Source organism: Bubalus kerabau, chromosome 21 (assembly GCF_029407905.1).
Source record: "Bubalus kerabau isolate K-KA32 ecotype Philippines breed swamp buffalo chromosome 21, PCC_UOA_SB_1v2, whole genome shotgun sequence".
Lineage (NCBI taxonomy): Eukaryota > Metazoa > Chordata > Mammalia > Artiodactyla > Bovidae > Bubalus > Bubalus kerabau.
This window is the reverse complement of record NC_073644.1, coordinates 61,245,457-61,261,790: the sequence shown is the minus strand read 5'-3', so window position 1 is coordinate 61,261,790 and position 16,334 is coordinate 61,245,457. Positions and strand designations below refer to the sequence as shown.

The 16,334-nt window shown below is 50.2% G+C and overlaps 1 protein-coding gene across 1 annotated transcript in view; it reads right to left on the bottom strand.

Moving 5' to 3' along the window:
* Positions 1-273: 273 nt before the first annotated feature.
* LOC129636045 (O-acyltransferase like protein-like) overlaps positions 274-16,334 on the bottom strand; it is a 68,109-nt gene continuing 52,048 nt past the window's right edge. The window contains exons 14-18 of the mRNA XM_055559314.1: positions 13,090-13,203; positions 11,267-11,399; positions 6,792-6,978; positions 1,193-1,335; positions 274-850 (exon numbers count right to left, since the gene is read on the bottom strand). Coding sequence (XP_055415289.1) covers positions 695-850; positions 1,193-1,335; positions 6,792-6,978; positions 11,267-11,399; positions 13,090-13,203 — 733 coding nt within the window. The 3' untranslated portion in view covers positions 274-694. The remainder of the gene's footprint in view (positions 851-1,192; positions 1,336-6,791; positions 6,979-11,266; positions 11,400-13,089; positions 13,204-16,334) is intronic.

Here is a 16,334-nt window from a genome sequence, read left to right as displayed (position 1 = left end):
GTTCCCAACCAGGGCTGGAACCCGCACCCCCTGCATTGGAAGGTGGGGTCTTACCCACTGGACCACCGGGGAAGTCCCCCTCATGATCTCACTTTAACTCGATTACCAGATCTGTAAATAAGGTCACTTGCTAAGGCACGGGGGTATTGGGACTTCCTTTATCTTTTCCAGGGGCCACAATTCAACTCATAGCATATGCCCTCTTATAAAATGAATCATGCTTGAAACGCCTATAATGACAAACCCATGAATTGTGTACACAGTGGATCATTACCATCCAGAATAAACTTACAAGTCTATGAAGGCATCATAGTAACACAAAAACAATTACGATGTGCAAAGGACAAACTGTGATTTTACCAAGAAAAGCAAGCATTTTAACCTAAAGGTATATTCAATTCACTACATTAGATGCTTTTTAACGATCAGTGATAAAGAAAATACATGTAGACCCAAGAAACCCAAAAAAAAATCTAGATTTTTTTTTTTTTTTTGCTAAAAAGTTGCATTGGGGCCAGTTATCATGCTATAAATACTAAACAGATTATCACAGAACACTTTTATATAATAAACACAGAGAATGTGTCTACCTTAGATATTCACAAAATCTGATTCACACCCTGTTTAAGAAATATAAGCGTTTGTGACGTAAAGGGAGTCACCCTTGGCTTTGCTCGTCGCCTCCCACAAAGGGTCATCCAGTCTCCAGGGTTGCTCTGGAAGCTCTTGGCCCTGCGGGCACTGCTCTCAGCAGGCACCACTTCATGTCCTGACACGGCTTCTCAATGCACAGCGTCAGGACCAGCCCAGCGATGAAGGTCAGCAAGCAGTGTCCCGAGAAGAGATAGAACTAGAGAGAGAGAGGGACGGAGTGGACACGGTCTTACTACGAGATTCCGGTTGTGTTTGGACCCTAAAGGGCCCCATCCTGGCTGTATGAAATAGATCTGTAAGACAAACAGCCGCAAACATTAAAAATAAAGAGAAGGAAAGAACGATACTACCCTGTACTGAAGTCCCACCTCCAATAAAACAAAGGACAATAGGCTTTTGAGAAATAAACAGAGCAGAAGCTTCTAGTGAAGCCAATAGTCTGCACTGTTCCAGGAGAGCACAAAGGGTGACGCAGCGTCCAGCTGGGGGCGGGGCAGCCTCGCCACGCTGACGTCCAGCTGGGGGCGGGGCAGCTCACCATGTTGATGTCTGTGTAGTGAATCAGCGTCTCCTGAAGCCCGTTGTAGAGGATGATGAGGGTGGGATGTACCAGGTAGCAAGCGTAGCTGATGCTGGCCAGGTGAGTCCAGACGCCGCAGGAGAGCAGCCGGTTCACCAGACCTGGAGGGACAGGCACCGATCCCGGAGCGGTGAGCCCCTCCTGCGCCTGGGAATGCAGGGGTCACTGCAGCTCCCTCTGGGTCCCGCCCCTGAGTCTGTGAACCTTCTTCTAAGAAGGTCTTTATTCATTATATATTTTCTGGGTTTTTTTTTGGCTGTGCCATGCAGCCTATAGGATCTTAGTTCCTTGACGATGTATCAAACTCTCACCGCCTGCATTGGAAGGCCTGAGTCTTAACCCTCAGACCACCAAGGAAGTCCATATTCTTTTTAAGTGTGTGCTAATGGCACCCCACTCCAGTATTCTTGCCTGGAAAATCCCATGGATGGAGGAGCCTGGTAGGCTACAGTCCATGGGGTCACTAAGAGTTGGGCACGACTGAGCAACTTCACTTTTACTTTTCGCTTTCATGCATTGGAGAAGGAAATGGCAACCCACTCCAGTGTTCTTGCCTGGAGAATCCCAGGGACAGAGGAGCCTAGTGGGCTGCCGTCTATGGGGTCACACAGAGTCAGACACGACTGAAGTGACTTAGCAGTAACAATAAGCTGCCTCATTCGTGTCTGACTCTTTGCGACCCCATGGACTGTAGCCCACCAGGCTCCTCTGTCCATGGAATTCTCCAGGCAAGAACACTGGAGTGGGTTGCCACTTCCTTCTCCAGGGGATCTTCCCGACCCAGAGATTGAACTCTTGCATCTCCTGCATGGGCAGGGAGTTTCTTTACCACTATGGCCACCTGGAAAATGTACTAAAACAGATAAGCCAAAGCCAAAAACAAAACAAACTTCAACTCCCCATTGTAGACATATAATAAGAGATGCTCAATATTGAGTGTACAGCCAGTTTATTTCCTTAGTGTGGTTTCAACCTCTGAGCACGAAACATTCCATGTATAGAACAAGGTGCAAAGTCCCTTGGCTGGCCTGGGTTCTGATTCAAGGCACACACACACGCTGCTGGACCTTAGGACAAGGGCGGTAACACCGTGTGGCCCCAGAGCCTTCACCTTCTGCAACCTGGTGTATCTTCTACAACTGGACCATCCCATATGATAGCTATGACCCCTTGTGGCTACTGAATTTAAAGGAATTAAAATCAAAACAGAAATTCCCTCGCTGAATAAGACCAATGGCTCTCTGCTGTGGGGTAAATGGTGATGTTCTCCCCAAAGCTGTGTCCACCTGGAACCTCAGAATTGGGAATAAGGGTCTTTGCAGATGTCATTGGGCTTCCTTGGGGGTTCAGACGGTAAAGAATCTGCCTGCAATGCAGGAGACCTGGGTTTGATCCCTGGGTTGGGAAGATGCCCTGGAGAAGGAAATGATGTAATTAAGGTAAGGAATGAGAGGTGAGGTCATCTTAGATCAGGGTGGGCCCTGCATCCAAAATGTGCTTGAAACAGACAGAAAAGGAGACAGACACAGAGGAGAGACGTGGGGAGATGACCATGTGAAGATGGGGACAGCGACGTGCCAAGGCTGTTGAGGACCCAGGAGAAGATGGGACGGGTTCCCCTCAGAGCTCCCGGAAGGACCTTGCCCACGCCTTGCTCTTGAATTTCTAGCCTCCAGAACTGAGTGCTCAAGCTCAGTCGCTCAGTCGTGTCTGACTCTGTGACCCTATGGACTGTAGCCCGCCAGGCTCCTCTGTCCATGGGATTCTCCAGACAAGAATACTGGAGTGGGTTGCTTTGCCCTCCTCCAGGGGATCTTCCCGACCCAGGATAGAACCCGAGTCTCCTGTGTCTCATGTATCGCAGGCAGATTTTTTTTACTTACTGAGCCATCTCCAAAACCAGAAAATCAATTTCTGTTGTTTCAAGCCACACACACACACACACACAACAGAGAAAAGAAAACATCTAGACTAATCTGTTAAAATCACAAACCAGATCATGTCACGTGGCATTTAGAATAAAATCCAAGTTCTTCCCGAGGCCCTGATGGTCCGGCATGACCCAAGCCCTGCCTGCATCTCTGTCTTCACTCCTGTCTCTCTCCTGCCTGGATCCTTGACCCCTGACTCACTGGTCTTCTTACTGTTCTCCTCACCCACTCAGCATGTTCCAGACTGGAGAACTCTGCCTTAGGATTCCATCTGCCTGGAGTGCTTTGGTGCCACGTATTTGCAAACGCACCCCCTAATCCAGTTACCCTCCCACCCCTGATTTTGTTTTTTTAATTTTTGGTCTTGATGCAAGGCTTGCAGGATCTTAGTTCCCTGACCAGGGATTAAACCCGTATCCTTGGCAATGAAAGAATGGAGTTCTAACCACTGGGCGGCCAGGGAACTCCCCTGGCTTGTGTTTACTCACCATTTTTATCTGCATCTGAAATAAATTACGAGTATATTTACTTCATGTGGCTCTGGGTTCATTTCCTATGGCTGCTGTAACAACCTACATAAACATGGTGGCTTAAAACAACAGAAATTTGTTCTCCCATCATTCTGGGGACCAGAGACCCAAAATCAACATCACTGGCCAAGATCAGGGCGTTGATAGGATCACATTCCCTTGGAGGCTCTGCAGGAGAATCCATGCCTCATCTCTTCCAGCTTTGGTGCCTGGACATTCCGTGGCTTCTGGTCACAGCACTCCGATCAACACCAGCATTTTCAAGTCTCTCTCTGCCAGATCTTCATGTCACCAGCTCCTCTGTGTGTGTGTGAAACCTCCCTCTGCTCCCTCTATAGGGAAACGTGTGATTGCTTTCAGGACCCACCCAAATAATCGAAAATAATCTCCCCTTCTCAAGATCCTTGACCACAGCTGCAAGTTGCCAAGGAATTCGGACCTAATGATGGAGACCATTATTCAGGCTGCTCGAGTCTCCTGGTCTCTTGCTTCCCCTACCCCACAGCAATCTCCTACAGAGAGGGCTTTTTCTTATTTATTGTGATATCCTCAGCATCTAGAGCAGTGCATGGCATAAAGCGAGCTTTCAATTAAGTATTTTATGCAATCAAGTGAATAAATAGAAATCATAGTCAAAAGGTGCATTTGCCCCCACGTGAATCCCAAATGATGAACCAAGTTATTCCTGTGAAACAAAATAGTTGTAGAATTAAGCCAGTAAAAAAAAAAAATCCATGCCAAGATATGAAAGTAACGTCAGTGCCTATCAACAGATAAATGGAGGGAATTCCCTGGCGGTCCCAGTGGTTAGGACTCTGTGCCAAAGGTGTAGGTTTGATCCCTGGGCAGGGAACTAAGATCTCAGAAGCAAACAAACAAAAATAGATGAATGGATAAGAAGATGTAGCTTATATATATACAACAAAACACTTGTTATTTAGTCGCTAAGTCGTTCCCAACTCTTAGCGACCCCTTGCACTGTAGCCCGCCAGGCTCCTCCGTCCATGGGGTGACCCGGGCAAGAACACTGGAGTGAATTTCCTTCTCCCAGGGATTTTCCTGACCCAGGGACTGAACCTGCGTCTCTTACGTCCTCTGCATTGGCAGGTGGATTCTTCTTTACCAGCAAGCCACCTGAGAAATCTAGCCAATTATTCTTGACCCACAGGGCTGTCACATTAGACAGGAATCCTGGATGTTTTCCAGCACATTAGAGCTGGCCTGGGCCAGGCCAGGGGGAGTAGCTGTTTATGTTCTGAAACTCTGCCAACAATTCATTGTCGACAGGTCATTGTCATCAATAGAGGTCATGCGATCCAAACCCGTAAATGCAAATACATCAGTCAGAACACAGCCTGATTCCCCTGTAACATCGTTCTCCATAGAAGGGAAAGCTTTTAACACTGAAATATTAAAGGACAGATGTCTCGGCATTCTGCATGCATGAAAGTGCAGGAACAATTTGAACAAACACCTTGAGTGGGGAGAGGGCCTGGCATGCAGAAATGAAGAGGGGGCTTCAGGCTGTGTGCTGGGGCCCAGACTCGCTTTCCAGCTGTGTGACCTTCACAGCCGGCTTCATCTCCAGGCTCCATTTTCCTCACTGAGAAACAGGGCTGTTTATAGCCCTACCTGTAGCCATGTGGCCAGTGCCGCCCGGGGCCACGGGTGAACTTCTCTGCAAAACCTGACACAAGCTTGCATTCAGTGAGCAGGACTCATGTTCACTTCATCAGGTTGTTCCAACCACATTGGAGGCTAACGGGTTTGGGTTCATGGGCCAAATTTTAAACTCATCCTGATTACTTCCCAGGGGGCCCAAATGTGTGGTGTCTCCACATGGCTCTAATTCCATCATCTCAGGGTGTCCAGGCAGCTGGGGAGCTCAGAGCCTGAGCTGGGAGATCCCTGCCAGCCTTTCTTGGTCATTTGCTGACACCTCAAGCACCTTGTGGGCTTCCCTGGTGGCTCAGACAGTGAAGAATCTGCCTGCAATGCCAGAGACCCAGGTTTGATCCCAGGGTCGGGAAAATCCCCTGGAGAAGGGAGCAGAAACCCACTCCAGTCTTCTGGCCTAGAGAATTCCAGGGACAGAGGAGCCTGGCGGGCCGCAGTCCATGGGGTCGAAGAGTCGGACACGGCTGAGCAGCTAACAGTAGCTCACTGGCAAGTACCTTGTGCCCAACAGAGAGGAAAGGAGGAAAAAGTCAGGTGACCTGAACAGACATTTCTAATCTAGAGAAGATCCTTTCTTTCCATTTAAGCTCTCTTTCTGTTCCACTCTGAAAGGCTGGCTCAACAGAAAGAGTGTCCCCGTTATCAAAGGGCTGAGGGGGTGTTGGTAACTCTTTAGTTCACATGATCAGAGGAGGAGATGAGGGTAGGGGTGGCCAGTACTCTCGTCCCAGCACTGGGATTTTCTTCCTCATGACATTACCTTACCTGCTCACTTTCAATTTCTTTCTTTTTTTTTTTTTTAAACAAAGCATTTTCTTTTTTAAAAAAATGTATGTATTTGATTTTCTGCACTAAGTCTTACTTGGAGCACTCAGGATCTTTCGGCTGTGGCATATGAGCTCATAGTTTTAGCACATGGGATCTAGTTCCCCCACCAGGGGTCGAATCCCCGCACTGTGAGTGTGGAATCTTAGCCACAGGACCACCAGGAAGTCCCTGTTTTAGTTTCTAAACTAGCTTCATTGGAGAGGCTGTCGATTTTTCTTTTAGAACCTGCATGTAATATATAAACCGGTATAAACATCTTAAACAGAATATACGGGTAAGTAAGTAAGTGTTAGTCGCTCAGTCATGTCTGACTCTTTGCAACCCCACGGACTACAGCCCACCAGCCTCCTCCTGGGATTTGAGGGATGGAAAATCGTCCATGAGGTTTTCCAGACAAGGATACTGGAACGAGTTGCCACCTCCCTCTCCAGAATATACGGGTGGGTTTCCCCAAATATGTAGACAAAGGGCGTTTTTGAGTCCCTGTCAGTCACTCATCGGTCAGCACTCGTCTGTGTACACATGTTCTCACACCGTCGCCCTTAACAGACCAGCGTGTGAGCCCCGCGCAAGCACCACGCTGCATCCTACCTCCGTAGCCTTCCTGGCACGCGAACAGGACCCAGCCCACGGCCGCTGCCCACAGGGTCCGGTGGAGGCCTTGGTAGACGGCCGCAGCGCCGGACGAGGTGGCGGAGACGTCATCCACCGTGTAGGCCAGGGCGACCACTAGCAGGAGGGTCGACAGGGCGCACCCCCAGCCCAGCAGAGCCTGCCCCTGGGGGAGAGGAGAGGCACGGCTCACAGCCCACCCTGGCCCCGCTGCGTGTCATGCCTGCTACCCTGATATTCTGTGTCATCAGTCACTTTCAGGCTCTATTGGTAAACCTCGATCAGGGCCCAGACTGGACTGGAACAGAAAGTTCAGCTCAGTGGCTACGAAGGGTTAGGGTGGGGGCGGGGTGGGGGCCAGTGGGGTGTGTGACCACATACACGAGGGTGACCTTTGTGGTGGCAGGGAGCTCTGCACCTTGACGGTGGTGGTTGTGGTTACATAAACCCACAGACATGATAAACTGGTGGATGTGCGGCTGATGGATTGTATCAGCGTCAGTGTCTCAGTTGGGATCGTACTGGCAGAGAAACAAGGGTCGAGGATTCACAAGGTCTCTACTACTTTTGCAACTTATAGTGAATTTTGAATCATTTTTACAGTTAAAAAGAAAAGGTAATGCTCTAGTCGCGCCCCCCACCACTCTGAACCTCCCACTCTGTTCCTCAACTAAATAGGGCTCCTCGATTGGTTCTGCCCCCATAAATGTGAGAGCCCCCCACACACAGCCCATACCTGGGCCACACCCGTCCCTGCGGACACAGCATGGCGGAAGGAATGGGAGAATGGAGACGTTTCCAGTTCACAGAATAGCCCTGTGAGTTAAATTCTATCAGTATTACTGGGCTCAGTTCAAGACCTTAGATTTCTCCTTACCTGACCTTTTCAGGGGTTTAAGACTCTTGAGAGTCCCTTGGACAGAAAGGAGATCCAACCAGTCCATCCTAAAGGAAATCAGTCCTGACTATTCATTGGAAGGACTGATGCTGAAGCTGAAACTCCAATACTTTGGCCACCTGATGCGAAGAACTGACTCATTGGAAAAGACCCTGATGCTGGGAAAGGTTGAAGGCGGGAGGAGAAGGAGATGTCAGAGGATGAGATAGTTGGATGGCATCACCGAGTGGATGGATATGAGTTTGAGTGAGCTCTGGGAGTTGGTGATGGACAGGGAGGCCTCGTGTGCTGCCGTCCATGGGGTCGCAGAGAGTTGGACCTGACTGAGAGACTGAACTGAACTGAACTGATCTTTTTAGACCCAGACCTGTCTTCCAAGGGTCTCTCTTGCTTCTCTGTTCCAGTTCTCTAGGTGCTATGGGGACATCTACATCGACCTGAGCCAGCTTCTTACTTTACTGTCTTGTCTCTAAAGAGAAGCTCTCCCTCGGGTCTCAGGCTCCTGCCCTTGGTTCTGGCGACAGGGAACGAAGTAACTTCCTCGAGAGCTCTCCGCGAGCCTTTTCTTTGAGCCTAGGGTCCCTTCCGCTCTTAGAATGCATGCTGCCTGATCTCACCCCTACTACATGGAACACGCCTCAGCAGCCTCGGGCAGGGACTCTGTGTTCTTTTCTGGCTTACAGTTTGCCCTTGGCCTACTCATTCTTCTAAGCCATTCCTCCAGCTGAGCCTGACTTGTGTTCCAACGCTATACTCCCTGGTCCTGACCTGGTCCTTGCAGCGTCTCCCAAATGCCCCGTCTCATCGTAGGGTTTCCCTTCTGTCCACACCCATTTCCTCCTTGGGCGTTATGAACCTGGACTACACTAAAGCACCTCGTGTGTGTGTGTGTGTGTGCACACACACGCATGTGTGTCGGATCTTCATTCTTGCACGAGGGCTTTCTCTGGTTGCGTTGAGCAGCAGCTGCTCCTGTGTGTGGGCTTCTCCTTGCGGGGACTTCTCCTGTGGAGCCATGCTCAAGGCACACCGGCTTCGGTAGTCTTGGTGCCCAGGCTTAGTTTCGCTGAGACATGTGGAATCTTCCCGCACCAGGGATCGAACCCATGTCCCCTGCATTGCAAGGTGGATTCTTAACCACCGGACCACAGAGAAGTCCCAAAGCACCTCTGAATGGCCTTCTGTTAGAATGTACAACCTGATCGTGCATTTTCAAGGGAGCATCATAACTCCAGCCTATAGGAAAAGTCACGTAGCCCCTGTGGATCCATTGCTTCCCATGACGCCCTAGCTCCTGTTCCTGCTATGAGCAACACACGGCTTTCCAAGGCCCAGGGCCTCATCTCTTAGATGAGGCATCCACAAGACCTCGACAAACCAAAGGAGGGCCTAGCAGAGGGGATCTGGGGTCAGCACAGCCCCCAAATAGTGCAAGGGAATTCTTGACCCTTCTTTCACTGAGAAGCAAATAATCCTCCATTCATTTATTGAGTGATTGCAGAACCAGATGCTAGAAATTCAGAGGTGTGTAGGAACATGTTCTGCCCTCAAGGTCTTGTGGATCAACAAAAGTCATACCAATAGGTTTTTCATGAGGCAATGCCAAAGAATGCTCAAACTACCACACAATTGCACTCATCTCACACGCTAGTAAAGTAATGCTCAAAATTCTCCAAGCCAGGCTTCATCAATACATGAACCATGAACTTCCAGATGTTCAAGCTAGGTTTAGAAAAGGCAGAGGAACCAGAGATCAAATTGCGAACATCCGTTGGATCATCAAAAAAGCAAGAGAGTTCCAGAAAAACATCTACTTCTGCTTTATTGACTATGCCAAAGCCTTTGACTGTGTGGATCACCACAAACTGTGGAAAATTCTGAAAGAGATGGGAATACCAGACCACCTGACCTGCCTCTTGAGAAACCTATATGCAGGTCAGGAAGCAACAGTTAGAACAGGACATGGAACAACAGACTGGTTCCAAATAGGAAAAGGAGTACGCCAAGGCTGTATATTGTCACCCTGCTTATTTAACTTCTATGCAGAGTACATCATGAGAAATGCTGAGCTGGATGAAGCACAAGCTGGAATCAAGATTGCTGGGAGAAATATGAAGAACTTCAGATCTGCAGATGACACCACCCTTATGCAGAAAGTGAAGAAGAACTAAAAAGCCTCTTGATGAAAGTGAAAGAGGAGAGTGAAGAAGTTGGCTTAAAGCTCAACATTCAGAAAACTAAGATCATGGCATCCAGTCCCATCACTTCATGGCAAATAGATAGGGAAACAGTGGAAACAGTGTCAGACTTTCTTTTTGGGGGCTCCAAAGTCACTGCAGATGGTGATTGCAGCCATGAAATTACTTACTTACTCCTTGGAAGAAAAGTTATGACCAACCTAGATAGCATATTAAAAAGCAGAGACATCACTTTGCCAACAAAGGTCCATCTAGTCAGAGCTATGGTTTTTCCAGTAGTCATGTATGAATGTGAGAGTTGGATTATAAAGAAAGTTGAATGCCGAAGAATTGATGCTTTTGAACTGTGGTGTTGGAGAAGACTCTTGAGAGTCCCTTGGACTGTAAGGAGATCCAACCAGTTCATCCTAAAGGAAATCAGTTCTGAATATTCATTGGAAGGACTGATGTTGAAGCTGAAACTCCAATACTTTGGCCACCTGATATGAAGAACTGACGCATGTGAAAAGACCCTGATGCTGGGAAAGGTTGAAGGCAGGAGGAGAAGGGGACGACAGAGGATGAGATGGTTGGATGGCATCACTGACTCGATGGACATGAGTTTGGGTAAACTCTGGGAGTTGGTGATGGACAGGGAGGCCTGGCGTGCTGCGGTCCATGGGGTTCCAAAGGTCAGACACGACTGAGTGGCTGAACTGAACTGAGGCTAAGGTAGTACTTTAGATAGATTGCCCTGAGGGTGGATTTGAGATCAGACTGAGGCAAGAAAACTAGTGAAGTCCAGCCAAGAGATGAGACGGGCTTGAACAAGGTGAGAGGCAAAGGCCACGAGAGGACAGTAGGAGAAACAGCCCCGGGGGTGGGTGACCGGACGGGGAGGGCGGGCGACAGGCAGGAGGCATCCAAGAGGAACCCAGGTTTCTGGCTTGACCTCTGACCTTGGATGGTGAACCAGAATGATTACCCACAGGGAAGTAAACCCATCTGGAAGGTAAAGCGACAGCTTTCTAAATACCGCACGACCTGATTCCCAGACGGAACCATCAAATCTGACCAAGAATCTTATTTCTAGAAGCCAAAGAGCTTTTGCTATTAAAGAAAATCCAAGCCTACGTCACCATGACCTTCCAGAAGAGGGGCTTGCCATTGCCACCTCACCGGGTGTGTTTTCCCACGTCAGAGGTTTCTCTGGGCCTGTACCAAGGCTCCAAGGGGTGGGACCCGGCTGGGTGCTGAATCTGGAGCTTTCTAAGGGGAGCTCAGTGAGGAAAGCGGAGAATCAGGGAAGAAGACAAGGTTCTTCTTATTCTCTGGCATCAAGAGCCGTTCCTACAGTGCGGCATGGGGAAGCCACGTACCTTGGTTCTGAGAACGTTTGCCTGGTGGTTTGGGTGCAGGAAAATGCTCAGTAAGAGGCCCACGAGGAATGGCCCGTATCGACAGTAGGGCTTCGTGTAGTACTCCAGGAAGTACAGTCTGGCTGCCTCTTCACTGAAAAACACAAGGACATGAGGCCAAAGGCTACATTTGATCTGGACATGGATAAAGGAATCTCTCAGACGTTCACTGGGGCAATCAGCAAAGCCAAAGACACCGGGAGCACAGGAGTTCACTTCTTCAGTGATGGTCCGCAGACAGTACCCTCACGATCCTGCCTTGGGCCACGGCTGGTTTCTGAAATTCCAAACTCCCTTGGGCCCCTCCAACCTGGGACCCAAGGAAATGTGATGACAGCTTTCTTTTAAAATAGCTGTTTCCAGTGGCTGGCGTGTCAGGATAGCTCTAAAAACGTGGTTCCCAGAAATGAACCTCTTCGCGGAAGCTCTCACAAAATTGGGTGGCTTGGACCCTAGCCCTGGAGATTCGCATTCAGTTGGCCCAGGGCGGTGCTTGCTGGAAGCATCGGTGAGATGCCAATGCCCGCCCCCACCCCACCGCCCCCAACCCACAGGTGACTCTCATTTGTGTCTGGGGTTGAGAACCACAGGCAAAGCAGGAGCCAGCCTCCTCCTCGGCCACCCAGCTGTGCACACAGAAGCTGATGCCGTGATCGGAAGGGCATGGCGCCTCTCTGGTCTAAACGCCTGGGGTGTGCTCAGTCACTCATCCACTCATCTGTTCCACTCGCAATGTATTTTGGGCACTTTTTTTTTTTTCTTTTTGGCCATGCTGTGTGGCATGTGGGATCTGAGTTCCCCGACCAGGGATCGAACCCTTGTCCCCTGCAATGGAAGCATGGAGTCCCAACCACTGGACTTCCAGGGAAGTCAGTCCCTTGAGCACTTCTGTGCCATGCACGGTTCTGGGCTAGTTCACCCTGGGAGGTCAGTGAAGGCTGCTCTGAGAAGGTGACATACGTACAGACACCTGTAGGGAGTGAAGGAGCTCGCATTGCCCAGATCTGGATTCTAGAAGAACAGCGTTTTCGTGTGAGGGAACAGCAAGGTCGCGGGCCCTGAGGAGGGAGCCTGTTGGGTGTGTGGAGGGAAGGAGGCTGCTGAGACCTGTCCAGAGTCAGCGGGTGGGGGAGAGACAGATGACGCCAGGCAGGGATTCTGCCCTGAGAACAATGGAAGGATTGAGCGGATGACTGCCAGCATCCAGTTTCCATCTGCATCCGCCTGACTGCTGCACGGAGAACAGATGAGCAGGAAATCACACCGGTTTTTCCTGCAGAAGACTCAGCTGGTACCGAGAAAGAACTGCTACACATACCCCGTTGGAAAGGCAAACTCGCGCAGTGGGTAAGGTCCTAGGTTCAGCTCACACCTATGCCACTCACTAGGCATGTGACCTTGAAGGGGCAACCCCAACTTCGTTAAATTTCTGTCTCTCCATCCCACAATAGAGCTTCCAAGCAGCAGTTTGCCACTGGAGGAGAAACGCCATACAGCCACGTGGGGGCACCCCTTTCCTCCCAGAAGCATTTCAGTGGGCAAGAGTGAGCTCCCTGTGTTCAGAGCAGATCCCCAGCACCAGCTGAAAGAGTCAGAGGTTTGGAAACAAACACGCAATGAACTTTCCTATCCAGGCCGAACAGTTCCCGCCCATATTTCCGCAGGAGCCGACGTGCACAGGGCTAAGAACCTGGCATCTGTTCAGCAGCCCTGCCTGGGAGGTCCTGGCCATCCTGAGGGGAGGCGAGGGACAGAGCCAGTGGGCTGGGAAGTGCGGCGGTTACCTGGCTTCTGACGGAGCTACCACGGGAAGGTTGTAAGCCAGTGTGAGCAGAGCAGAGGCGGTGCAAGATGCCAGGAGCAGCGTGGCCCCGAGCATGATGAGGGCAGGCTGACTTCTGCAAAGAAGAGAGCACGTTCATGTTCCTTCTCACTCTGGGGCTACCGAAGGCTGGCAGACTTGGCAACCAGAGGTGCTTCCTGCCAGCCTGCCTTTGAGAGAGGCTGGCATGGGGCCAAGTGTGTCCAGAGCTGGAGTTAAAAAGCTTGAGTTAGACTTCAGTCTTGAGCACTTATTAGCAGCCCAACCCTGGGCAGTGAAATCCTTGCCTTAGAATAGCTTCATCTTCCTGCTGAAATTTACTGTGATGAGACTGTGCTTGGGAAAGTCCCTTGCCACCCATGAAGCACTAAAGGGACTGAAGAGGAGGGACTTCCCTGGGGGTCCACTGGTTAAGACTCCGTGCTTCCACTGCAGCGGGCACAGGTTCCATCCCTGGTCGGGGAACTAAGATCCCACATGCCGCTAGGTGTGACAAAAAGAAAACTAAAAAGTAATAATAATAATAAAAATTAAGAAGTGGTGATTAAAAAAAAAAAAAAAAAAAAAGAAGTGGTGATTGATTCAGGAGCGAGATGATTGGCATGCACAGGTGAGACACAGCAGAGGGGGACAGAGTAACAGGGGGACCCGGGGATCCTTCCCCCATCCCAAATGCAAATCTGACCAGTGTCAGGGTTCAGGTGGTTCGTGTGGAGGCAAGAATGAGGGCAGGGGTGGAACAGGGGAATAAGGAAGGCCAATGCAAGGCACTATCATGGTGGTCAATGCTCAGTTCTTCCAGAACGTTCTGTGGAGCCTTCTGAAATGCACCTCAAAACTGTCCTAAGGGGGTGAAAGAAAGAAGCATTTTCCTACCATCTTCTAGCCCCCTTGGGTCAAAGGTGGCCCCACAAAAATTAATTCCTCCAAAATTTGGGACTCTGTATGTAGGCCGAGAGGGTTCGGTTCTGAGGCAGGAAATGAGGTGTAGGGACAGAGGCTCAGAGTGAGACAGTATCTGATTGCATCTACTGGAAATCAGGAGGGTTAGGACCAGGAGGGTCTGCAGTGGAAGAAATGCTCAACACGGATGCCAGACCAACTGGGCACAGCCCTGCCTTTGGCGGTCCTAGTCCAGTGCTGAAGTTGCCATGGTTCTTCGTGAGGAAGAGAGGAGATGCCATTGGCTTCACACCATAGTGATTTAGGGAGTAAATCATCATTTAGAGTGCCAGTTCTAGTTCAGTTTGTGCTCAGGAGTGGAAGAGGCATCTTAGCTCGGTGGTGCAGTAATTGACTAGTAATGCCTGCCATGCATGGCTGTGGGCAGTGCAGGAATGGTAACCATGCTATATATTTACCATGTCTTATTTTTTTTTGCTGAACCATGGCTCGGTGGTAAAGAACCCGTCTGTCAATGCAGGAGATGTGAGTTTGATCTCTGAGAGGGAAGATCCCCTGGAGAAGGAAATGGCAACCCACACCACTACTCTTGCCTGGGAAATCCCATGGACAGAGGAGCCTGGTGGGGCTACAGTCTATGGGGTCACCAAAGGACACGACTTTGTGACTAAACCACCACCACCACCCCCAGGAAGCATGCAGGATCTCAGTTCCCTGACCGGGGATCGAACCCACACTGCCTGGCCACCAGGAAGTCCCAATTCATCATGCCTTTTGCAGACCCTCCAGTTCCATCCTCCTTGAATTACTAGAATTCTACACGAGTGTGTTCTCCGAGGGGAAAAAGCCTTACCTTTTATATCTCCTTCCATTTAGAGGCTAAACGAAGTAGCACAGTCACAGGCTTGGGCGCCGCCGGTTTCCAGGTGAGGAACTGAGACCCTCCTCCCATGACGGCCCCTCAGAAAGATGCTGACCCTGGGCCAGGCTGTCTCAGTCACAGGGACACTCAAGCAGGTTCCCAGCAGGCCTAGAGGGCAGAGGTGCTGAGAACTCATCGTCCTCGGTGGGTGGGTGGCTGGCAAACCATCCGGTCAGGCCATCCAATAAAAACCCACATGCACTCGAGTAAATATTGTCTCACTCCCTGGGGAACTGGAGCCCAAGCCGTGCTGCCTCTACTCAGGAGTCAGACACATCTCCGCTGGCCATCACAGCTGCAAAGACTACTAAACGCTTCTACTAAACGCTTCCTAGGACAGACTGCTGTGGGCTGGATCGTGTCCCCCAGCCCTGCCAATTCTAACCTCCACGACCTCAGAGTGTGGCTCCGTTTGGAGATGGAGTCATTAGAGATAATTAAGGTGAAATGAGGTCAGTCATTGGGGTGCATCTTAATCCAGTGGGACTCATGTCTTTATATGAAGAAGAGATTAGGACACAGAGAGCCCAGAGGGAAGACCACGTGAGGAGGCATGGCTGTCTATAAGCCAAGGAGAGAGGCCTTGGAAGAAACCAGCGCTTCCTTCACTAAACACCCTAAATGCCAGCAGTCAGGGCATCCTGCTGCCAGGGCGCCTCGGAGGGAGCCGGTAGAGGCTTGCCCGTCCTCCTTGGCCAAGGCCCCAGGGCTGGCCGAGCCGCCCACCTGCCCTCCAGGTGCCTGCAGCGGCCCTTCACAGAGGGCAGGTGCTGGTTCCCGCGGGCACGATCCCACTGTCTGTTCCAGCCCGAGGTGAAGTGCGTCGTCTCCATCTCACAGGTGTGAAAAATGACGAGAGTCCAGCGACTTACGCTGAGTCCCCAGCTTTGAACCCACATCTTCTGACTCAAACTCTATACCAGCAATCCACCTCTGTGCCTAGCGGAAGGGTGGGACATATTTTTTAAAGTAGTCAGCCAAAATCTCTTACATTTGCAGTTAGAAAACTTAATGTGCTTCAGATATGCATGTAAAAAAAATAGATCTGCCTTTTAAAAAAGTTTTCCATTCTTAGATTAAATTAAAATGAGGATGCATTTTCCTTGCCTAAGATGCTTGACTGTTTGCATAGCACTGGAGTGGGCAACATCACAGGTCAGCCTGTGATTTACATGTCCCCTTGCAAAGAGCATTAACAGGTAACCACAAAACAGAGATGCTGCTGCTGCTGCTGCTAAGTCTCTTCAGTCGTGTCCAACTCTGTGCTGTCCCATAGACAGCAGCCCACCAGGCCCCGCCATTCCTGGGATTCTCCAGGCAAGAACACTGGAGTGGGTTGCCATTTCCTCCTCCAATGCATGAAAGTGAAAAGTGAAAGTGAA